Source organism: Molossus molossus, unplaced genomic scaffold (assembly GCF_014108415.1).
Source record: "Molossus molossus isolate mMolMol1 unplaced genomic scaffold, mMolMol1.p scaffold_m16_p_1, whole genome shotgun sequence".
NCBI lineage: Eukaryota > Metazoa > Chordata > Mammalia > Chiroptera > Molossidae > Molossus > Molossus molossus.
Window position 1 is genome coordinate 204,464,002 of NW_023425344.1, and position 25,353 is coordinate 204,489,354.

Genomic DNA, 25,353 nt, shown 5'->3' on the forward strand with positions numbered 1-25,353 from the left:
TATCTTGGCTTTATTTTTATGACAGTATAATTATACTTCAGAAATGCACTTGATTACTATGGGTAACAAAATTGTTCTAGTCTACTGTTTTGGCCAATATTGCTATACAAACAACTTTTCAGTCAATTGAGTCTGGTAAAAATCAATACATTATGGTAATATTTCAAGGATGAATTTGCTGAATCTAAGTATTTCAACACCATCTCCTTTCAGGGAAAAATAGTTTTAAAGTGGCAAGACTTCTAATATTTTACTTTATTAAAAATGCTTTCTTTAAAAAGAAATTTAAAGTCCCTGCCAGAAGTGGTTATGAGCAGATAAAAACATAAAACTACTTTTATTTTTATAGAGTGGAAGTGATCTAGTTTCCATTTGAAACCTATTCTCTAGCTGCATTAGGAGGGTATAACATCTAGGTTTGACTTCATATTGCAGTATGCCACCTTTGGATTCAGAAGTGTCTGTTTCTGGGTACTCAGTTTACAGAGAGATGTGAATAGTTCACAGACCACCTAGACGAGCATGGAGAGAATAATAAAAGGTCCGGGAATTGGGCTTGTCCAGTCCTCCTTCACTCATTTGTTGAACAGTGATGTTCTGAGCATGTGCTGTGTGGAGGGTAGTGTATTGACTCTCAGGGACCTGTGTCCAAAAGGATGGAGAAGCTCTTTGCACAGGTAAGTACGGTTCGTGTCCAGGTCATCTGGGTGGGCATCATCACAGGGCCTAGCACCATGCTTTATCTACTATAACCACTTAGTGTTTCAGGAATTTACCTGCAGAGGCAGATTCTTTACAGTCTAAGGATGGGCACAAAGTATTATCTTTTGTTAGGAAGCTCTGGGAGGTGTGACTTCTTCTACCTTAGGCAGAATGACATGGCTCTTGTTCAGAACTGCTGAGAAAAGCATTTCCACTTTGACCTGGACATGACATGACTGCAGAGGTTTTGCCTGAGTCTCAAATTCCACATCTAAATTTGGCATTCAACTACCATAAAAATATTATGTCAGGTGTCACTTGGTTTGTTCTTTTTTTTTTAAATAAGATTCTTTACTTTGCTGTAGTTTGGCATACTTAGTATTTTATTTTATTTTTTTTTTAAATCCTCACCTGAGGATATTTTTCCACTTATTTTCAGACAGAGTGGGCAGGAGGGAGCGAGGGAGGGAGAGAGAAACATGGATGTGAGAGAGACACATTGATTGGTTGCCTCCTGCACAACCCCTACCAGGGCTGGGGACCAAACCACAACCGAGGTATGTGCCCTTGACTAGACTCAAACCCTCAACTCTTGGTCTGGGGCTCTCACCACTGGCCAGGGCTGGTTTTATTCTTTTAAATTTTGTCTTACTATAGATTCATTTATTCATTGAACAAATACTTACCAAGGTTTCTCTGTGCCAAGGACTGTTCTGAGCACAGGCGATTTAGTAGTGAACAAGACAGACAAGTTTCCTATGTTCCTGGACTTACACTAGTGGGGCAAACAGAAAATAATCAGGGAAATGAATACCGAATTAAGATGATATCAGACCTTGCGAGTGCTGTAAAGAATGTAAAGTAGGTGCTCAGCAAGGCTTATCAGAGCAGGTGATATTTGAGCTGAGACCTGAAGGACAGGAAGGAGCCAGTCACAGTGAAGTCTGGTAAAAGAACCCTTCAGGCAGAAGGAACCACTGTTGGCAAAAGCCCTAAGATGAGTGTGGATATGTGTGTCTAGGCCAGTGTGGTTGGAGTAGTGTGAACTCAGGGGAGGGCAGAGAGATCGGCAGGACTTGATCATGCTAGATCTTTTAGACCTTGCTAAGTCCATGCAAAGGAGGCATGGCCAGTCTGATTGGCCTCCTTTTTTTTTCCACCAGTGAGAAAGACAGAGCTTGGAAGGGTTAAGTGGCATGCCCAAGGTCAAGTCAAGACTAGACCTCAGTTGCAAACATGGAGTTGTACACCTTAAGTATATATAGTTTTTATTTGTCAATTATGCCTTAATGTGAAAGCTGGAGAGGAAAAAAAGAACTAAAACTCTGTTCTTCTGACACCTAGACCGGTATTTGGGACTATTTCTCAAGCCAGGGTATTTCTGTTTGTCATTCACTCTCTTGAGTTTTTTAATTTTTAAGCCAAATTACTTTTGAGTGTAAGATATAAATTAATATATAATTCTGGGTCAGTGATGTGCCATTTCTAGTTGTTAATTTTAGAGACTTTTTAGTAGATGTTAAAACAACCATTCCTTGGCTAACAGACTTATTGCAACATAACTTGTTACTTGGTTTACTCTTTGGGTCGCTTTACTTATCAAAACCCAAAATTTAATCATTAAAACCTAGATCAATTGCTTGGTTATGCTAATGAAGGTGGTGCATTTCTTGATTTATAAGGCACATTAATTTTTTTAGCAGTTTTACAGTATCTGATGTGTTAGAAAATTGTAGTCTTTTGGTTGGCATATAATATAGCACAAGCAAGTATTTGTATACCATAGCATCTAGGGTATTTACTTAAATTGCTTTTTTGAAAAATAATTCACTGTAAAGTCCAAAAGGCATTTACTGTGTATAACTTCTGCCACAGTTTTTTTCAGTGCTCTGTTGTTGGTTACCTTGATATAAGAGACCATGTTTCCGTTAAATTGCTGCCTTACTGGAGTGAAATATATTTAGGTTCTTATTTGTGCACTAACACTAAATTGGGGGAGCAGATTACTAAATTAGGGGGAAATAGCAATAGAGACTTAGGCTGTAGATATTAATCATAAAGTTTTTTAAAACATTAATTTGGTTTTAAGTGTGACTTTGTATTACATTATCCTCTTGACTAAGATTTCCATGCTTTTCCTTGTCAGTATTACAAAAGAAAGAAAGAAAAAGAATGTACAGTGTTATTTCTAAAAGGAGAGTTTGTGTGTTTTGTTTTGTGAATTCAAATAATGAAATGAAAAATGTTCAGACAGAATTAGAAGTTGCTTTAGGGTATGATCAATATAGCATTTTAACAAGCTTCGTGTATTTGGAAAATATGTATTGTGTAAGGTTCTCAAACATACTGATTCTATTATGACTGCTAACTATAGCAGCAAAATGTAACAATATACTTAGTCAATAAACATAAAGCTCTGATTAAACCATAATTAAGTTTTCAGAAAAGTTATCTAAAAACTATGAATAAAATATATTTTTATATTTCTCAGCAATAAAATGCATAGCTAATGAAACTTTATAGTGGTAGAGAAAATGATACATGGGATAAAGTTTAGAATGAATTTTTACCATAAACACATGTACCAAATTAAGATTCTGTGTACCATTTATTTCTTTTCCCTTTTAACTTGGTTTGAAGATCATTCTTAGTGTTGCAGAGTATAGCAGCCGGGTAAGTGACAGAAAGGGCAAATAAGTTTCCCTGCTTCCCTGGAAGTCCAAGTGAAATGTTTCCAGTCCTATCTACCTGCATTCCAGAGGTGTTCTACCTGTGTTCTGAATCACGTGGCTGCATTTCCATCTCCAGACTGAGGCACCATCACATGCCCAGGCTCATCCCCAGCAGCCTTGGCGTGCAGCTGGGCAGAGTAGACTACACCACTGAAACTCAGTACTTCCTTATTTTTTCATCCCTTCCCAGTGCCCTTCCTAGTAAATAATTACATTTTGGTTCTGTGAGGAGAGCTAAAGTAAGCGGACTCTGTAAAGGCCTAAGGATTTCTGCTGCATTTTCTAGCAAATATACTACAGTTACACTTTTCACTTTTTTCATCGGGCACATGTACCTTATAAATGACCCATATGAACAAACAGCTGTCCTCCTCCTTTCCTCCCTGGAATCTTTGAGGTAACTGACTTAACCCGATGTAAAAAATGTCATTTGACCATATGATTCTCCAGAAATTTTATGGTTGGGTATTTTCATTGCCCGTGATTTTTTAAATGTATTTTTGTGTGTATTTAAATCGCCTTTGGAATCCTGTTGGTGTTTTGGCTGCTGGTCTTTATAAGGAAGTTAGTTTTCTTCCTCCTACACTTCCTCTCTCCTCCCATTAATCTTACTTTAAAAATATGTGACATCTTTAAGCCTTACTTTCTTGAATGGATTGAAAAATACACCTTTTCTTGACTAATCTCAGAGGCTGTGAAACAAAATGTTTCTTAATTTTTGAAGAGAATATTCTAATACAGTTTATATATTTTTGGAAATCATTGTCTTTTAAAAAATTGTAGAATTGAGTTTAGAATCCAAATACGTTACATCTATAGTCCAAAAGATAGCTCCTCAACATAGAGACACAGTGCCCTGTGCAGGTAAGTCACTCTGATTCCTTCTTGTTTGAGGATTTAAATATGACTTTTCCCAGATGGTGGAAGGTACAATGGTAGTTTGAGTGTGTTTATGTTAAAAGAAATAGTCTTTCCTGGTTTGCTTTGACCCTAGTCATGATATGCCCATTTCATGAAGTCTGTTATGCACAAAAGTGCACAAAATGAAGACAAAGTGCCTCTCTTCAGCCTGACAAAAGCTATTCCTTTGCAGAATGGTAGCTGCAGCGAAAGTAAATAAATGAATGGACAGCAATCACAGCCTAGTTGATGAAACTGTTCAATTAAAGCACAGGCATTTACATGGTGTAATTTCCCTAAATTGCCAATGAGCCCCTTTAGACACAACCAGTGTTCAAATTGATTTCGGCATTGATTTTGGCTGAAGCTGATAAATTTCTGCTTGTTAGTTAAAGTAATTTTGCAGAAGACTTTGTACTGCAGTATTGAAGTGTTCATTTAGCTGATGGTTAAAAGAGGAGTTATTTACAGAGGCCTCTACTGTTGTTCTGAGATGGGACAATTCCCCAATCATCTTTTACTTTTAATTTTTTAGGCTTCAGTATACCAATCAATAGGTGATTGAAACTGATTAAAACTTATCCAACCAGCTGCCTATGGCAGTTTAATTAGAAGCTGGATGATTCTTAAATTAAAGTTGTCTTATTTTCTTGCATAGCCATCTTCCAGAAGAGTACGGGACTAACAATGCTGAAAGTTTGGCTTTCTTAAGGTATCTCGCAAATGTTAACTCAGTAGCTATTTCCAAAGACAACTCAAAAATGTATTGAGAGTATTTTGCCTTTATAGAGATTAGAAATAATAATATACTTACTTCCTAGATAAGGATTTTTTTTTTTCAGGCAAAGGGATAACCTGTAGTAAAATGAGATATATGAAAGAACAGATCTTATTTCATAAACAAGATGAATGCCTGAGCTTTTTTTTTTAAAAAAATGCTTACTCGAGAACATGTTCATTGATTTTAGAGAAGGTAGAGAGAGAGATTGAGAGAGAGTGAGAGAGAAACATTGATCGGTTGCCTACTGTACACATCCCAACTGGGGATTGAACCTGCAAGCTAGGTGTTGTGCCCTGACCGGGAATGGAACCTGCAGCCTTTCGGTGCACAGGACAGTGCTCCAGCCAACTGAGCCCCACCAGCGAGGGCTGAGCTTTTTTTTTAAATACTGTAGTACAGGATGAAACTAGCCATCACAATATTCTATGCATCTCCCCTCTGGAAATCATTAGCTTTGAGTTTATATTTTTCTGTTTTAAGGTCTGGATTAAAATCAATCTTCAGTGAATTTAAAAAACACAAATATTTTCATATAATTACATGTTGACTTTTCAACAGTATTGTGGGCAGGGTCATAGAAGAGAGATTGTTGCCTTTTTTTTCCCCCAGGGAAGCTTCTCATACTCATTTTTCTCTAGTGTGGGACAATTTCTTGAGTTTTTAATGGAAATGAGTTAATATTTCTGTCATAGGGGACATATTATATCTGGTATTACAGGGGAGAAGGGAATAAATGGCTCACTTTTCAGAGGTGCATTTACTCTTTGACCCACTAGGGTCCTATTTAGTGTTCTAGGAGAGGTAATTTAGTAAATTGTACTCCAGTGGCCTGAAAAAGTTAATGCGACTCAGAAAAGTGAGTCGTTCAATCGATTCTTCTCCCAATTGCTTTTTAAAAATCAACACTGACCACATCCAGAGAACCTTGAAGACAACTGGAGTTAGAGGATCTAGAAGCAGCCAGTTTGTGTTCACACAGGCTTATTGGGACAGGCCCTGGATTTAGCTTCAGAGGACTTGAATCTACTTCCCAGGCTAGTGTTTATCAGATAAGAATCTTGAAGCAGTTGTTGACCTCACCAAGCCTTCCTTTCCTTACATACAAAGTGGGGATAATAAGAATATACACTTTATAAGTGTTTGTGCAAATCAAGTAGCTTCTCAGTATAAATTTTTAAATAAACTATGAAGCACAATAGAATATTAATAAATAGAAGGAAGTTTTCTGAAATAGCCATTTTTGTACCTAATTTTGGAAAGTGGTTTATTAGCTTTTCACCAAGAAACTGTGAGCAGAGATTACATTGTAATGAAACCATTTCAGGAGAGAAGTTACCTAGCTAGTTAGTCCTCGAGGTATTCCTATTTTCCCACACACATGCATTACCTAACTACTTCATTTCATTGTTTCTTTCTTATCGGGCTTTCTTCTTCTTGCCTCTCTGTTTTGCCCATTACATTTTTTCAGAACCTTTGATAAGAGATCACTATGATTCTAGCGTCCTTGATCTCAAAGGTATTTAGGCCATATATTAAAAGACATTACTCTAGTTGATGTGGGGAGTGTTAAAGGCTGGAGCCAGGCTGCATCACTTTATGGAAGAAATATGGAGGCAGTGATGACCACATTAACTTTGAGGCAGATGTGGGAGTAAAAAGAGCTCTATAAGAGTAAATAGAAAGAAGAAGACATGATACAATGTAGGGCTATAGTAGCTTTTCTCTGATCGAAAACCCAGCTGAGTTCCCCATATGTGAGCCCTGTGTATGATCACCATCTTGAGAGAATTGTTAATACAGTATCTGTATCCTAATAACATGTTTGGTATGACACTTAAACTATCTGGGGGGGGGGGGTTGTTTAACAACAAATTATTTTGCAGTCAGTAGTCAAGCATCTGTAACGGGGTTTTAGGCAGAAGGAAGGTTGGCACAGACTGTTATTTGAACTAGTACAGTCTATATAAAAGCTTATTTTTACAACTGCTATTTATTTTGAATTTCCTGTTTTAGCAGCTAGAGCCTGGCTCATGTGTTTATCTATTATGGAAGGCAACAACTGTCAGTGCTGATTTCCCTGAAACTATTTGAATTTTTTTTCTATGGATGGCTATTTTAGTATGTGATGTATTGGTAAAATCCACCCCAAAGAAACCTACGACGAGAACAATCTCTAAAACAGTCAAGCAATGGAACAAGTTTTTCATTAACTGAACCACAGCTAGTTTACATTTGGTTACTGAAAACATGTTGTTGTGTTAAAAGATGACATGGGGGAGGGGTGTTAATCTCACAAGATAAAAAAAGATTTTTGTTTTATTTACATGTGTACGTATAGATTCACATGCATTTATGCACTTGACTTTTATAAGGCAAAGAAGGGTACTACTGGTTTGGTGTAGGCTTCAGAATTGTTCATTCAGCCTTCTAATCTTTTGGCATAATGTAATACAGGTTCTTTATTTTAAATAGGAGGCTCAAAATGTATCAACTCATGCCGGGTATCTATCTCCTAGTGGTGCATTTAGCCCTGTAATCATTTCCTTTCTTTTTGTTTTGATTTTCTTTCTTTTGTTAATCCTCACCTGAGGATATTTTTCTGTTGGTTTTTAGATGGAGTGGAAGGGAGGGAGAAAGGGGGGGAGAGAGAGAGAGACAGAGACATTATGGGAGAGAGACACATCCAATGGTTGCCTCCCATGCAACCTTTACAGGGGCGGGGATTGAATCTGCAACCCAGGTACATGCCCTTGACCGGGAATCAAACCAGAGATCCTCTGTCTGGTCTGCAGGCTGATGTTCTAACCTCTGTGCCAAACTGGCTGAGGCTGTTTTAATTTTCTTTTGTGCCAAGACTATAAAGTGTTGGAATGGAAAGACTTCTGAGTTGAAGAAAGACTTTCATTTGGTTACTCCAAATTTACATAAAATAAGAGGTACCTTTTTTTTGTTTAATAAGTAAAATGTGACCTTAAGAACAAGAAAACCACATCTATAAGTATGGAACCCAATGATCTTACATCATATTGGAGTTAACAGATACCATACTTTTTTGATAAGGAAGTAGTTTTAATAATTAAATCTCAATTTGGCCAACTCTTAACTCTATGCTAACAAGAATTAAGAATTGCATTGATAATTAAAATGAATAACAAATCAAAAATCTTTCAGAAAATGGTTTGTCTACTCCCAATCAAACTTTGTCATAATGAACCAGATTCTCTTTCACCTTGTCTCCTCTTGTCTCCTTTCCTTTGCCCTGCCTCCGATGGACATCCTGGGAATCCAGGATAATCCCACAAGCTGTGAAATTTTTGTCTGAAAAACAGAATTGATTTTATCGTTTAGGAGAGCCATTACTATGTCTGACGTAAGCTAATAACACAAATGTGTATGTAACTTGTATTTTAAAACAGCCTTTGCTTACCTTCTTTCTTGCCTCCTACCTGTTCTCTAAGGGACCCAGGGAGCAAAATAAATAAACATCACATTCTTTCCTGTTTACTCAGAATAAAACCATTCCTTTCTAATTACAGATTATTTCTTAAGCTAACTCCTAACTATTATTGCTTTCACCATTTTAGTGACTGGATTATTTTCCTGTTTCCCATTTATTTAGAGAAATTTCCAACAATTGATAGCACTCTATAAATAATTCGTAGAGTAATTGTGTCCCTCTTTTCACTAACCTTCTCCAAGGTATGTTATGTGAGAAGTAGAACTTAAGTCAGTGGCATTTGTTCCACATGATATATGAAAGAATTGCCCTGCTTTCTTCACAGGACAGTGGCAATGCCATTGTGTTAGGGTTCTTGTTTTGCCATTGTGATTAAGTCATCATACATACAATTACTCTTGAAACTCTTGCTCCAAGAAGCAAAAGAGGGGGAAAGGTGTTTCCCTACTTATTTTGATGACCATTTTGCTAACAAATTGACATTTTTATTTATTTTGGTTTTTTTCCCATTGATTTTTAGAGAGAGGGGAAGGGAGGTAGAGAGAGAGAGAGAGAGACAGAGACAGAAACATTGATGCTAAAGAGACACATCATTTGGTTGCCTCCCACATGATCCCAACTAAGGTTGGGGCTCGAACCTGCAACCCAGTTATGTGCCCTTGACTGGAAATCAAACTCAAGACCCTTTGGTCCATGGGCCAACACTCTAACCACTGAGCCAAACTGGCTAGGCCACAAATTAACATTTATAACATATATTATCAGTTATGCTGAAATATGAAATATTTACATTTGGGTCATAGGTCAGCCCCTCCAGTCTTAAATTATATTCTACCTTACAATCACTAGAGAAGCATAAATATTCCCTGTTATGAATTCTTTCTACTCATTATTTAAAATAATTTTATTAGAATGTGTTTGGAAATCAACATGCAGAATAGCACCATAGAAATTACATGTCTACTGTAATTGTATGAGATTTTACAAGCTTTATCAGAAAATATATGATTAGCTCTAGGTTATTTATTTTGTGAACAGGAGTCAGCTGGGACGATTCATATTTTTTTGGTTCTCCTAGAATTTGAAATTCTAAGCATAAATACTTTCAGTAAACATTGTAAAATGCAGATGCAATTGATTTTCTCAAGACATAAAATTGTGTGGGAGTCCAGATGTTGGTTGTGAACACAGGTTGTTTCTCCCTTATGTCCTGTGTGAATGTAGGACTTTTTAACATTTTGTTTTCAAATTTTTCTTTTCCTTTTTTCTCATTGTTAAAGATTCTTAGAGAAACTCAGTTTATTCTTTGGAGTGATGTATCTTTTTAAAAATTTTGCCCAGCCAGCATGACTCAGTGGATTGAGCATCATCCCATGGACTGAGAGGTCCCGGTTTAGTTCCCAGTCAGGGCACATGCCTGCGTTGTGAGCTCAACCCCCAGTAGGGGGCGTGCAGGAGCAGCTGATGGATGTTTCTCTCACATCAATGTTTCTATCTTTCCCTACCTCTCTCTCTAAAAAATCAATAAAGGCATTTTTTTTTTTTATCCTCACCCGAGGACATTTTTTTATATTTTGTTCAGATAGAGTGGGAGGGGGAGAGAGAAAGAGAGAAACATCGATGTGAAAGGGACACATCGAATAGTTGCCACCCGCACAACCCAACCAGGGCCGGGGACAAACTGCAACTGAGGTACGTGCCCTTAGCAGGAACCGAACCTGGGTCTCTGGGGACCGCAGGCCGACGCTCTAACCGCTGAGCCAAACCGGCCAGGGCTAACGGCATATTTTTTTAAAATTCTCAGTATTTAGATGAAGGTCAGCACAGCCTCTAGCCTTCTGTGTATTGAATTAAACCCATTTTTGAAATTTCATAGAGCAGATATTAGACTTAAGTGCATTTGCCCCGAAATATTACTTTTGAAATATTTACATTACATGTTTTCTTCAATACCTACTCTCTGCAAGGTACTGCAAATGGCCGTATGGCCGATATAACACCAACCTCAGGGACACCATTTTCAGGGTTCTATTGCTGGCTTACTGTCTGCACCTTCTCATCTCCTTTACTGGTTTCTTCTCATATTTCTGACTTCTGAGTTTGGAGTCCCTTGGGTCCAGTCCTCAAGTCTTGTCTCTTTAATTTAACTCCTAAGAGAGCTTTTATAGTTCCACAGCTTTACATAGCATTTTGTGTTGATGAAGCCCTGTCCCTGGTCCTGCACCTCAGGCTTACATCTAATTACCAGTAAAATGTCTTTTAGGCATTTCAGAATTGTCTAAAACTGAACTCTTGATTTTCTCTGAAACATGCTCCTTCTAGAGTTCTTCCAGTCTCAGTAAATGGAAACTATTCTGTAAGTTGCTCATGGCAGAAACTTTGTGGTCATTCTTAATCCTTCTTTTTCTCTAAGACCACTAAATTTACCTACAAATCTTGTTGGCTCTTCCTCACAACTATTTTAAGAAGCCAACTACCTCTCACCACTCTTCTCCTACCACCCTATTCCAAGCCACTATTATCTCTTGCTAGAATTATTACAATAGCCTCCCAGTTTCTATTCTTACTTCCCTACAGGGTTCTCTCCACCCAGCAGCCAAAATGAACTTTCTAAAGTACGTGTAAGTTCTCCTTCCTCTTACCATGACTTCTCGTATCACTCAGGATAATAGTCAGTTTCTTCACTTTGGCCTAAATGGTACTACAGTCTGTCTTCCCATTACCTTTCTAACCTCATCTCTCACAACAAGCCCCCTTGCTTATTCCACTTCCACACACATCAAACACACAGTTCCATTTTAGGGTCTTTGAACTTCCCATTTCCTCTGTTTGCAGTCCTCTTCTTCCAGACATCTAAATGTCCTGCTCCCTTACCGTTCACATGTAGCCTACGAGAGAGGCATCCCTTGACCTCCTCCCACCCCTGATATTAAAAAAACATACCCTTAATCTTGGTCACTCTCTATATGCTTATCTTAATTCTTTTTCATTGCAATTCTGCCTGGCATATTGTAGTCAGAAAAAGTGACCTGTGTGTTAGGACTTTATTGAGACCTGCTTTGTGCCCTAGTACGTAATCAGTTTTTAAAAAATAAATTTTTGCCCTGGCCAGTTTTGCTCAGTGGTTAGAGCGTCAGCCTGCGGTCTTGAGAGACCCGGGTTTGGTTCCTGCTAAGGGCACATACCTCGGTTGCAGTTTGTCCCTGGCCCTGGTTGGGTTGTGCGAGTGGCAACTACTCGATGTGTCCCTTTCACATTGATGTTTCTCTCTCTCTCTCTCTCCCTCCCACTCTATCTGAACAAAATGTCAAAAAATGTCCTCGGGTGAAGATAAAAAAAAATTTTTTTCTACACCTAAAAATAATAGATATTCTCAGTTTGATTGATGCATAGTTCTGTATATGATCAGTGGCCAGCCTGTTAATTGTGATGTTAAGATCTTCTAAACCTTATTAATTTTTATCTATTGATTACTGGGGGACATTTTCCCACTGTGTCTGTGGATTTATCAAATTTTCCTTGTAATTACATCTGTGACATGTAGGTCACTTTTTCTGACTACAGTACAATTAATTTAGAAATCAATAATAAGTTAACCCCCTCATATATTTGGAAATTAAAATGCACACATCTAAATAACCTATGGGTCATATAATACATCAGAATGGAAATAAAAATATTTACAACTGAACAGTAAAGAAAAGCATATATGAAAACTCAATGTAATGCATGCCAGTCCAGTCTTTATGCTTTTTACCTATGTTATCTCATTGAATCCTCACGACTCTATAAGGTAGAGATTGATCTCCCCATTCCAGACTTGAGACAATCCAGGTTCACATTGTTAAGAAGTGGCAAAGCTAGGATCAGAACCCAGTGGTGACTTCAGAGCCTACACCCTCACTCCCTGCCTGCCAAGCTAGATTGCCAGTGATTGAAGAATGAGTCATTGCCTGCAGAGATTCAGGTGTGATGGTCCCTAGTCTAATTGAAATAGGTCAGCACTTTTGTAAATTTTGAATTATGAGTGTCCCTGTTTTAGAACAGTGAAGAAAACTTAAACATCACCACATATTTCCTTTAGGCATGCTAAAATATGTATATTCTGCCACAGTTCCCATTTTGGCTTTGCCATTGACTACTGTGTGAGTTTGGACAACTTTTTTAAACCTGGGTTTTTGGTGTTGCCATTGTAAAAGGAAGGGATCAGACTTGACAATTCTCTGTGTTTGTTACTTAGCTTAGTAAATTTTCTGATTCTGTACTCTACCAGAATTAAAGGTTGATATCAACTTTTTTGTCAGTCATCTAGAACCTATTGTTCCAAATGAAAAAAGAAAGAAAGTGTGGATAGTAAGTTCTTCTCTTTTGCTGGGCTCTTTGTTATTTTAAATACTCAAAAAATTTATAACAAGGCACTAGCTTCTGCCATCCTAAAGGGTATGTGTTGTGTACTCAGTTTTAAGGGCTGGGAATATTCCCTGAAGGTCTGTGCTGGTCAAAAACAAAATGGAACACTCAAGACTAAGCACTAAAAATATCTCATAAAATGCTTCCTCCATGCACTCATTGGAACAGGTAATTATTGTGGCAACAACAAACCAATTTGAAGTGTTAGCTGTTAATTAAAAGAATACAGAGGTGTACAGTTGTCTTTTGGTGTAACCAGAGCCCCCATTCAAACTTCATTAATCACTTTACAGTTAATGTGTTGAGGAAGGTCAAGACAATTGAGATGCAATATCCGTTGAAAGTAAACAAATTCCTTTTCTCCAGGTGGAATGCCATTTGCAAAGTTAAGGGGCACACTCCACTCATACCTGGCATTGCCTTTGTCATCCCCTTCTCATTGATGATTAAATGTTAAATCGGTACTGTCATTGCATTGTAAACCAAACCACACAGCATCTTTATTGCTCGAAATCGAGCCCAAACTTCCACGGATGAATTAGCGTGCATCATAATTAAATCATCAAGCTTCTCCTTTTATTTCACTTGGAAATAGGAAACCTTTCTTTTGGAAAAGAGATCATCTTTCTTGACATGCTATTTAAGTTGCCAAACTGTTCAGTATGGTATATATTAGACTATCTGCTAATCATTTACTTATCGCTGCTGTTGGTCTCAAAAGCCCTGGTGTTGCTTGTTGTGCAAAGTAGCAACACTGTTCTTTTTTACAACTTTTGAATCCTTGTGTATGCATTCACCTGTTAGTCTTCACATTTGAGTCTTTGGTTAGTGATTCTAATATAGAGTATTTTTAAAAGTTGAAATTGGAAGAATTAAAATTCACATATTACCTATATTTACATGGAATAGAGTTACTAAATTCCTTCATATCACATTTCAGATTAGCTAAGTCCAAAAACTTCTCTGTCAGGGACTAAGGAAAATACAGTATGTCTTTATATATTAATTTATTACATGAATTTGGACATATAATGAATCAAATCATCACCTGAAATGTAGTTTCACATTGTAAAAGTCTGATATTAACATAGGTAATAAAGTAAATGGTAATTTGTTCTAAACCCTTTGTAATATAGGGGTTCCACTTATAAAACTTCACTTTATATAAAGTATAAAACTTTTAAAATAACTTAAGTTCTATAAGCTTAATAATATTTGTATATACTAGGTACATTGATATTTAGACAAAGTCTTTAGATACTTTTACAGATTAAATAACTCTCTGGTAAAGTGAACAATTGCTAGTTTTTATAATCTTGTTTTTCCTTTAAATAAGATATAAAAATCTCTGTAATTAATTGATAAAATAAAGGTTAAGTTTACCTTCCAAAATTGGCTCAACCTTTGTCTGCTCAAGTAGGAAAAGCAGAATGAATTTCTTATAACACTCATATACATGGATATGTACATACATTTACATGTTTTTTTCTTAGTCTTACCTGAATTTGTAATGTTTTATATATGAAAAGTTATAGTTGTAAATTCTTAGTAACTAAGTTATATCCATAAGTTTGTCACTTTAAAAATACTTTCAGTGATTGCACAACTCTGTAAATTTACTAAAAACCATTGATAGTACACTTAACAAAAGTGACTTTTATCATATATAATTGTACCTCACTAAAGCTGTTTTAAAAATTTGTCGGAGCAACCACACAGATATTTTTGCCAAAACGACAGAAAATGATGTATTCATTTGATAATAGTGGAATGCATATTTTGTTTTTGTTTGAAGAAAAGAGCAATATTTTGTAAATATTTATGGTAATGCGTATTAACTAGACTTGTTGAGGTGATTCTTTTGCAGTATGCATATACAAGTATCAAATCATTATGTTATAGACCTGAAATTAATATGTTACATGTCGATATCTCAAAAAAATAATAATAAAACAAATGAGCAACTTTTACTACCAAGTTACTACCAGGTAAAAATTGGGTGCCTGGTAAATTTTGCAACTTGGCAACTGAGGATGGGGAATTCCTGGCAAGCTAAATTACATTCCTTCACATATTTTCTACCCCACTCACGTCTCAACACTAGCCAGGTGAGGGGAAAAACAATCCATTCTTGACTAATGTGCGAAATCCTCTATGGAGCAAGATTTTAATTTTTCCAAAATAATTTGTTTCTTTATACTTTTATGAACTTGCAGTAACAGTGCTTGTTCATGTTGTGTGGTTTATTTTGAAATTTTTATATAAGGCAGGTTGTTTCTTGATAATGGTCAGAATGTATAGTCCTTGCAGTACACATATGAAAGCCCACATTGCGTGTAAACACAAAAGGTCTTGCCCAGCCGGTGTAGCTCAGTGGTTGAGCGGCGAACCATGCACCAAGAGGTTGCCAGTCCGATTCCCGGTCAGGGCACATGCCCAGGTTGTGGGCCAAATCCTCAATGGGGAGCATGCAGGAGACGGCCAACTGATGCTCTCTCTCTCATTGATGTTTCTATCTATGCCTCTCCCTTTCTTTCTCTCAAATCATTAAAGATAAAAGTTTTTGAGAAAAACCATACAAGAGGTCTTGATGAGATAATGGAGTTTATTTCTTCAAGCCTTATTCTCTTTTTCATAAATGAATGTATTCATATTCCTTGAGTTAAATTGTAGTTATTTCACTGTATCTGCTAATTTGAGCTTGCCTCTATTCTGAAGCTTTTTCAATATTGAGAGATGCAGGCTTTAGGAAAAGATGAACCACATATGCGAGTCTTTTTTTTTTTTTATCCTCACCCAAGGACATTTCTCCATTTTTTGTTGTTCAGATAGAGTGGGAGGGAGAGAGAGAAAGAGAGAGAGAAACATCGATGTGAAAGGGACACATCGAGTGGCTGCCACCCACACAACCAACCAGGGCCGGGGACAAACTGCAACCGAGGTACGTGCCCTTAGTGGGAACCGAACCCGAGTCTCTCTGGACCGCAGGCCGATGCTCTAACCGCTGAGCCAAACTGGACAGGGCCACATACTTGAGTCTTAAAACCCTGTGACTTCTTTTTTTTTTTTTTTTTATCCTCACCCGAGGATATTTTTCCATTTTTTGTACAGATAGAGTGGGAGGGAGAGAGAGGAAAGGAGAGAGAGAGAGAAACATTGATGTGAAGGGACACATCGAGTGACTGCCACCTGCACGACCAACCAGGGCCGGGGACAAACTGCAACCGAGGTATGTGCCCTTAGCGGGAACCGAACCCGAGTCTCTCCGGACCGCAGGCTGACACTCTAACCCCTGAGCCAAACTGGCCAGGGCCCTGTGACTTCTTGTAGGAATTTGTATCTTAAGCCGTAGCTCATTGAACGTGTTTTGAGGTTATTTTGATGACACATGGGAATATAGTTGATTTGTATATATAATTTAAATAAACAGAAGGAAAACCTCCCATTTTATATGGCTTTGTATAGTGTTTAGTAGAGAGTTACAGCAGACCCCTCTCTCTCTCTCTCTCTCTCTCTCTCTCTCTCTCTCTCTCTCTCCCTCTCTCCCTCCCTCCCTCCCTCCCTCCCTCCCTCCCTCCCACCCACACTGACAGTATGTCCTAAAGGATCTAGAGCCAGAACACTTGGATTTGAAGTCTAGTTCTGCCACTTACTGACTTTGTGCCATTAGGCAAACTACTTAACTTCTCTATGCTTCAAAGTTCTCATCTATAAAAAAATGATAATGCCAGCATTTACCTCAGAGGGTTATTTTAAGGTAAGGTATGACGAATCATTTTGTAAACCATTAAGCTCAATAGAAATGTAAATTACTAATATTGTTAGTGTTCTTTGAAAGTATCATATATGCTATTGCTGCAGGTGTGTTCAGATCTACATTTACATTCTGAACCATTTTCTAGGTTGTTGAGTGATCCCAAGTGATTTTGTTTTTTTCTTTCCATAGAGCATATCATGTCCCAAGTGGGAAAATACTAGCTGTAAAGGTAAGTGCTGGATAAATTTCATGAAATTTTTTATACTTAACCACTTTTTCTCTACATCACCCACCCCCACCATGTTTAGCTGGAATCACAGGTAGTGATAAAAAGGAAATGAAATGGTTTTAGGTTTGGATTGGGTGGTGAAAGCTGTGGCACTGTTGTGACATTCAAGCTCCTGAAGGTCTTAAGTTAATGCCTTAGAATGCTCAGGAGTAAGCACCTTGCACTGTGATTCTCCTCGTTGTTGTTGCCTACACTGCTTTCTGTGTTCTCTGTAAGTGGTATCACTGTCTTCCTGGTCTTGCAGCTCAAAACGTTAGTAGTTATTCACTCCTTTTTTTCTTTATCTCTGACATCCTCTAAGTCACCATATACTGTCATAAATTTTCCCTGAAATGCATCCATTTGTCACTTTCTTTCTATTCTCATTCTCATTGCCTTGGCTTCGTATCAGGCTCACAAACCTCTCACCTGGACCTCTTATAACATCTTCATCATTGTACTCTCAGGCTTTTTCTTATCCCATGTCCCTGTATTCTGCCACCAGAGTTGAGACGTTGAGTCACAGATCTGACCATGTCTCTGTGTTGGCATGCCCCTTTATCCTTGATGGTGTGCAATGTAAAGCTAAGATGTCTAACCCTTTACCACACCCACCAATAGTCAAGCTGCACATAATTCATGAATGCTCTAGGCAGCTACCTAAGATAGTCCTCACTTGTTGCCATCCTGTTCGTAATCCACACCTCATCCCTGCCATACTCCAGGATCCTAGTCCTGCCATGACACTTTGGGTTTAATCTCTGGCATTGGCTGTTGGTGCTTGATCCTCCCATTATTTTATCTGAGATTCTCCAATGAGTTCTCTTGAATTATACTTCGGACTGAACCCTAGGCTTCCTCAAGTCCCACAGAACCCCACTTCTGACTCTGGGCCCTAAGCTAACAAACTGTTTAGGCCTGCCTTGTTTCTCACCCTCCCCTCAAATTGGTTAGGTCCTCTACAAATCAGCCCCTACCTTTACAGCCACAGTCTCTGCTCTCCTGACTGACCCTTTCTGCCATGCCCTGGGGGTGTCTCCAATCTCTGGACCCTTAATAATGAAAGCTTTTACTTTTGTGTGACTACTTTATGCCAGGTACTGTGCTGGTTGCCATATAACTATTATCATTAATCCCCCTTTTTTTTTATCCTCACCCAAGGACATTTTTTTCATTTTTTGTTCAGATAGAGTGGGAGGGAGAGAGAGAAAGAGAGGGAGAGAGAGAGAGAAACATCGATGTGAAGGGGACACATCGAGTGGCTGCCACCCGCACGACCAACCAGGGCCAGGGAAAAACTGCAACCGAGGTACATGCCTTTAGCGGGAACCGAACCTGGGTCTCTCCGGACCGCAGGCCTATGCTCTAACCGCCGAGCCAAACCTGCCAGGGCTATCTTTAATCCTTAAGACTACAAAGTAAGCCTGTGTATTTTAGATTTGAGAACTGAGACTCAGAAAGCTGAATTGTCCAAGGTCACACAGTTGGAAGAGCCAGGGCCAGGATTTAAAGCAAAGTCCATCTGACTCAAAAGTGCATATCTTCTGCCTCTCCATGAAGCCTTTATACAAGTATCACCTTTGCTCCTCTTTCTGATTTTTGTCTATCCTTTCACAGTTCTTCTCCTCCCTGATGCTTTCTTAGCTATTCCCAGTGAGAATTCAGTGTCTTTCTCTAACACTTGCATAGAATCTATTTCTGCATTTTTTATTTTATCTAGGACACTAAAAATCTGAACAATTAAATTGCAATTGGTTATACCTTTTAGCAAGGTTACACCAAAGCTAAGACTCAGGTCTTCTGACTGTTGTTAGTCCAGAGTTCATTGTCCATACCACACTTCGTACAGCATCTGGAATGTGTTATGTGACATTGTAAAGTCTAATTTTAATCACTCAAATAGCTTTTGGTGAGAAGATACAACAAAGCTCCCTGTTGGGATATTTTCTTTGATATTTCAACCAAACTAGGTTCACAGGATTGTAGAACTGAAACAGATCTTAGAGATCATCGGTTGAAGCCCAACATTTTACAGGGGAGGAACTTGAAGTCCAGAGAGTTTCCAGGGTGGGTACTATAGAGCCAGTCTTCCTCCCAATCTTCCCAGGTTCACCGAGTACAGCTTTGCCGTGCCACCCTAGCACTGAGTTGTCTTTTCCGTACCTCCTGCGCTCCCTCTCCACTCAGACGGCACCTCCACAAGCTCAAGCACCATTTCCTATCGTTATTTGTTCCTTTAATGTCAGAACTCTTAAATTATTGCCAATGATGTATTTAAAGTCAGTCAACTTTACGTAATTCACTCCAAGAGAGGGGAGCATTGCTATAAACCATCCAAAGAAAACTTATTATTTGGCTTTGTATTTGTGTAATTATTAATAATTTCATACATTTTGAATTATGTTTAACCTGGGCTAATATTAAATGTCTTATGCATGACTGTTTAGTTGGGTATGGCAACGGGCTTACAGTTGTTTCTGGAAAGGATTAAAAGCAACTGTAAAGAAGACACATTTTAAAAGAGCTGTTAAAGTAGAGATTTTCAATATATGAAAACAGTAGGGGTTTACAAATATACAGTTCATTAGACCTGACCGTAAAACTGAACTGTAGAGCAAGGACTGTATTGTGTTCATGTTGTATTCTTAAACTATATGAAAAAACATGCTAGATGTTCAAACTGAATTGAGTGAATGAATAAGAAGAGTAGATATGATTATTGTGTTTAAACTTATTTTGCTTATCCCTGGGATTTTTTGCAGCAAAGGCAAAAACCTGTTATAATAGTCATAATCTAGGAAAAAGAAGCGTATCATTACTTCAAAACTGGAAGAGTTTTTCATTAAGTCTTAGAAGTGGTTAGTTTCCAAATAATGTGGTGATTTTCCAGAAATCTTTCTGTTACTGACTTCTAATTTAAATCAGTTGTGGTCAGAGAATATATTTTGTATAATTGGAATTATTTTTAATTTATTGAGAAATTTTTTATTGCCCAGAATGTGAATTATCTTGGTGTTTCTTGTGCACATGAAAAGAATGTATAGTCTGTTGTATTAGTGTATTATGTAAATGTTAATTAGATCAAGTTGGTTGGATAGTGTTGTTTAAAATATCTGTCTTTACTGAGTTATATCTGCTTGTCTATCACCTATTGAAAGAGGGTATTGAAATCCCCAGTAATAATTGTGGATTTGTCTATTTTTTTCCTTGCAGTTCTATCATTTATTTACTTAATGATTCTTGAAGATCTGTTAGATACATGTAGGATTGTTATGTCCTCTTGATGAATTGGCTCCTTTAGCATTACGAAGTGACCTCCTTTATCCATGGTATTATTCTTTGCTCTGAAATCTACATTGTCTGATATTAATATAGCTACTCCAGCTTTGACATGAAATGCTTTTACTTTTAACCAGCTGGGTCATTATATTTGAGATGGTTTTCTTACAGGCAGCATATAGTTGAGTCTTGTATTTTAATCTAGTATGATAATCTCTGCTTTTTATTTGAGGTATTTAGGTCATTTACATTTCATATGATTATTGATATGGTTAGATTCAAACCTGTCATCTTGCTCTTTGTTTTCTATTTGTTCTATCGTTTTTTAATGGTTGCTTTAGAGTTCCTAGTATACATCTTTAACTAATAGCACATTTAAGTAATATTGTACCACTTTATACTGTGAGAACTTCATATAGTATACATAATGTACATACTGTTCTTTCATTTCCCTCATCTTATTTTACATACTCAAAATGCAAAATAGTGAAAATACATTGTTACTACTCTTGCTTTAGAGTTATTTGTCTTTTAAAGATATTGAAAAAGTAAGAAAATATTCATATTTACTCACATTTTTACCAATTCCAGTGCTTTTCATTCATTTGTATAGATCCAGGTTTCCATCTGGTATCATTACCCTTCTGTCTGAAGGCCCTCCTTCTTTTGCATTTTTGTTTAATCCTCACCCAAGGATATTTTTGCATTTATCCTCAGATAGAATGTGTGTGGGGGGGAAGAGAGAGAAAGACAGACAGAGAGAGAGAGACAGAGACAGAGACATCGATGTGAGAGAGACACATCAACTGGCTGCCACCCACACGACCCCAATCGGGGCCAAGGACAAACTGCAGCCGAGGTACATGCCCTTAGTGGGAACCGAACCTGGGATTCTCTGGTCCCAAGTCCATGCTCTTAACCTCTGTACTAGATTGCCACTCACTACCCTCAGATTTGGCTTCCTGAAGCATAGTTCTGGTAACATCTCTTTCCCACTCAACAGTCTTCAAAGGCTCTACATTATTTCCCAATAAACTGAAAACTCTGGATGGAACTCAGGATCTTCTACAATGTGTCATCATCCTACTTTTATGGCATTCTTATATGACTGAATCCTATGCTGCCTTTAAGGTGAACTCATTGCCTTATCTGAACCCAGATACTTTTCACTTCAACACTTTGATTCATGTATTTTTCTCCAATCAGAATGCCTTCACCTGTGTCTCCACCTATCAAAATTCTTAACACCCTTCAAGGGTCAGCTCCAAAGCCACTGTGTTGAACTTACAAAGATAAATTGTCACATGTGCTATATCTATCACTTACTCACTTTCTTCTTTGACTGTCTAGAATTCTCCGTGTTCCTTCTGGGGTTATCACAGGCAGCCTTGCAGTTGCTGTTAGTATACATGTTTTCTCGATCATACTGAAATCTCCTTATAAGTGGAGAACAGATCTTATCTTGGTTTACTCACTGATTCGTGCTCAATATTTCATGGAGGGCCTAGTGCAGAGCGCTGTGTGTAATGACTAGATGTTCACATGATTTGTTGAATGGCTGAATAAATAAATTTTGTTCTTTTGTGTTTGTTTTTCAGTTTACTCATTTATCTTTTGAAGTAACATATTGAAAGCAGGTTCAACTCACATACAAAATATTCCATAGTGTTCTTTGTATGGACCATTGCTCTCAGCCAGAGTATTTCTTAGTTTTTTTTATATTAAAGGGTGAAATGAAAGGTTAAGAGTTAGAAGCACATTTGATCTTTTCCTGACCCTCTCCTGACTTTTGTGTGACTTCAAGCATGTCACTTGAACCTCTCAGTGACCTCAGCTGTGAAACGGGGCTGCCTGGTGTCACAGAAGGATTGTGAAGAGCAGCAAATCACAGTCCTTGTCTAAACAGAATCACCTGCAGGCCTCTGGTGCCGGCATAGAATGATGAGGGAAATTGAATTTCCCAAGTCAAGTGGTCAGTTGGACCCACACTTTGAATATCTGTGGGAGCAATTAGATGAGAGTTCTTGAAAATCTGTTACTGTTCCTACTCAAAATATTTTTAATTTTTATACTTCTAAAGGTTTTCATTTTTTTAGACAAAAAACTGTGTTGTAATATTTCCCTTTTTAGATGTTAAAGGTGGGGAACTATCACTTCAGATATTTTTAAAAGGAATATGAATTTGGGGAAGATTAGAAGTACCTTAAATTTTTATTTTATACTACTGAATTTAGAAATATTTCTGCCTCAAAGAGAGCATTTGGAAAATGATACTAGTCATATTTTAAAGATAAGTTTTTGATATGACTTTATGTGTGTAACTCATGAAATGTGTTTCTAACTAGGGTTTTTGGGGGCAGGGAGTGGTGTAGGTAAACAAGACAATTGCAAATAAGTAGAGCAGAAAACAAATAAAAATACTGTTAGCCATCTTGCAGATAGAACCTTTTTATACCATTAATGTGTTCTATAAAACCTTTCAAAGAGTAGAGCTTAATAGCTTTCCCAGTATTATTTATTTTCTAATTGGAAAAAATCCATCTAACAGGAAATTTCTTAACATTGTATGTAGCATGTGCTGATTATCATTCTTTGACTGTTTTGGTTTTCTGCTGCTTTTAAACTAGCATTTAAATGGACCATTTGATTAATCATTTGAATACTGACTGTAATCCTCCCAAATTTCCTTTCTGAGTTGTACATACTGTAAAAGACAATTATGTTGCCACAGATTAAATAAGCGAATTAAAACAGAATAGCGGCTTAATTTGACCTGTGATTTCGCTCTCCTTCCCTTTAGTGGAGCGTGTGCCACTCCAGCAAATAAATGAAGTCATCCATGACAGGTTGTGATGAATTGCCGTATTTATACTGTATATTTTAATAGCCTCACACTAATTTAAATTGAGCACAGAGTAAATTATAATTCAGTCACTTGACTGCTTCTATTTAACTTGACAACCCATCCTTATTTGTCCTGGAGGTGTAGCCAAGAGCGTCGGAAATGCACTCAGGTATTTCAGCTTCTTACTTAACCCTTTCTCCAGGAAGTTCTTCGTGCTCAGTCTCTCCAGTTTGAAAAACTTAGTTCTTCCTAAGGAGAAAACAGCAATAATAATAATAATGAAAACTCAGGGAGTCCGTACTTTCCTTGTACTTCAAAAATAAAATTAGGATTTCCATGCTTCTTTTCATTACCTTCAAATAAGGAATTGGACTTGTTTATTTTTAGCAGTTTTAAAGCTTACTCAAAGGAATGCCCAAGGGAAGAAGAATTAACCTTCCACCTAGAGTGCCAAGTCTCCCAGAAAATAGAAGAGCATTTCAGTAGTTATTTTAAGGTGGATTTTACTTTCCCTCTCAAGTTCCCAGAAATTACTTTATTCACTTCTCTGCCCTTATAGACTCTCCAAATAGTTCTGGACTATAGCAAATACCAAGGATGATCAAGACCTATTAGAGTGCAATGAATTGGCTCCACAAATACAGTATTACTTGCTACATTTTAGGTCAGTGTGGCACTTTTATTTGTTTTGGTGTTTATGTCTTTGGTTTTAAATTCAGCTGTAGAAATCAAGCAATCCATTTCCTTCCTGTCTAGAAACAGCATCTTATTTAGAGGATTATGGTTGTAAGGAGCACTTTAATTAAACTCAACATCACATAATGACCATTACTATAAAAGACCTTATGCAGGGTGCTGGGTGTGGGCAACAGGGCTAGAGAAAGATACACAAGACTCCCCCTGGCCCTTGAGGGGCTCACAGCCACTCTTTGCTCTTTAGGCTTCTGTTATTAGATGAGGCATGAATGCTAATGACAAATGTGATAAGGAGTAAAGGGGCCAAAGCTAGAGAGAGATTCTGATGGAGGACTTTGGGGCTGGCTTTCTGGAGGTGGGGGCAGCCTTCAAGCTGGGTCTAAAAGATAGAAAAGGTTTTATGATCAATGACTGGCATGGGGAAGGGAAGCACACCTCAAGTAGAAGGAACAGCAGGAGCAAAACTGGAAGTAAGGGAAAGAAAGGATGTGTGTAATCAGTAAAAATCATCTGGTTTTACATGAGGATTGAGTTTGTTGTGGGAAGTAGTGGGAGGAGCTAGAATAACAAGCTAGAGCTAGATTGTAGAAGAAATCCTTAAAAGTCATGCTAGAATTTTAACTTTATGCTAGGCCATGGGAACCCAATTAAGGTTTTTGATCAAGGGAATTACATGTTTATAGCTAGTAGTTTGGGGTTAATTCCATTGTGTTGGCTAGCCATGTGGAATCATGTCATTTATAGATTGTGTGCCTAGAGATGCCATATAGCTTAGTAGTCATACTAAGTACTGAGTAAATATATTTTTAAACCTAAATAAGTGGTTCTCAATCTTACTGTGGGTTAGAATTCACCTGACGAGTTTTTAAAAATAATACTCAGAGGTGGGTCCAACCTCAGAGATTCTGATTTCATTCTGCCTGTGCATCAGGATTTATTTAAAATTCTCTTATGTATTTATGAAAATACCTTTAAAAAAAGGTAATTATAATATGGGGCCAGGGTTGAGAACCTCGTTTTTAAGGTAATTAATAGCTTCATTCCGTTTAGCAGAGTTTTTTTAGGATGAAAGATTCCCTGTACTTGACATGGCATTGTGAATAGCTCTAATAGTTTATGGCATAGACTTGAAACAACACTAGATAAATTTATTTATTTTTTGCTAAGTTTTATACAGAATCAAAAATGTAAGTGAATATTGTTGGCAAAATGACTATTGATCTGGAGAAGTGTTGCTTGCAGTTTTGTATTACATTTACAGTCTAGTTTAGTGAGAGCTTTTATAAATAACCCTAAAGCAAACTCTTGATAGAAACTGGTTATGCCTTTTTTTTCCCTTTTCCCTCCCCCAATGGATGTCATTACTATAAAATGTGTTTTAGAATTATCCTTTTCTTTCCTCGCTCTGTCAGCAGTTTGCAATTCATAATTTATGGATTTTTTCCTCCAGTATGATTATATATATATTTGTAATACAAAACGTAGTTCAATGTTGGATGGTGTATAACTACGCTGTCATGGTAATC

The 25,353-nt window shown here is 37.5% G+C and overlaps 1 protein-coding gene across 10 annotated transcripts in view; it reads left to right on the forward strand.

Annotated features, from left to right (window-relative positions):
* Nucleotides 1-25,353, forward strand: part of MAP2K5 (mitogen-activated protein kinase kinase 5) — a 266,821-nt gene that overhangs the window by 63,168 nt on the left and 178,300 nt on the right. For all 10 annotated transcript variants that reach the window (XR_004960015.1, XR_004960014.1, XR_004960022.1 and 7 more), the window contains exon 9: nt 16,929-16,968. Coding sequence is in view for 6 of the 10 variants with exons in the window: in XM_036265405.1 (XP_036121298.1) it covers nt 16,929-16,968 (40 nt within the window). In the remaining 4 variants the exon portion in view is untranslated. The remainder of the gene's footprint in view (nt 1-16,928; nt 16,969-25,353) is intronic.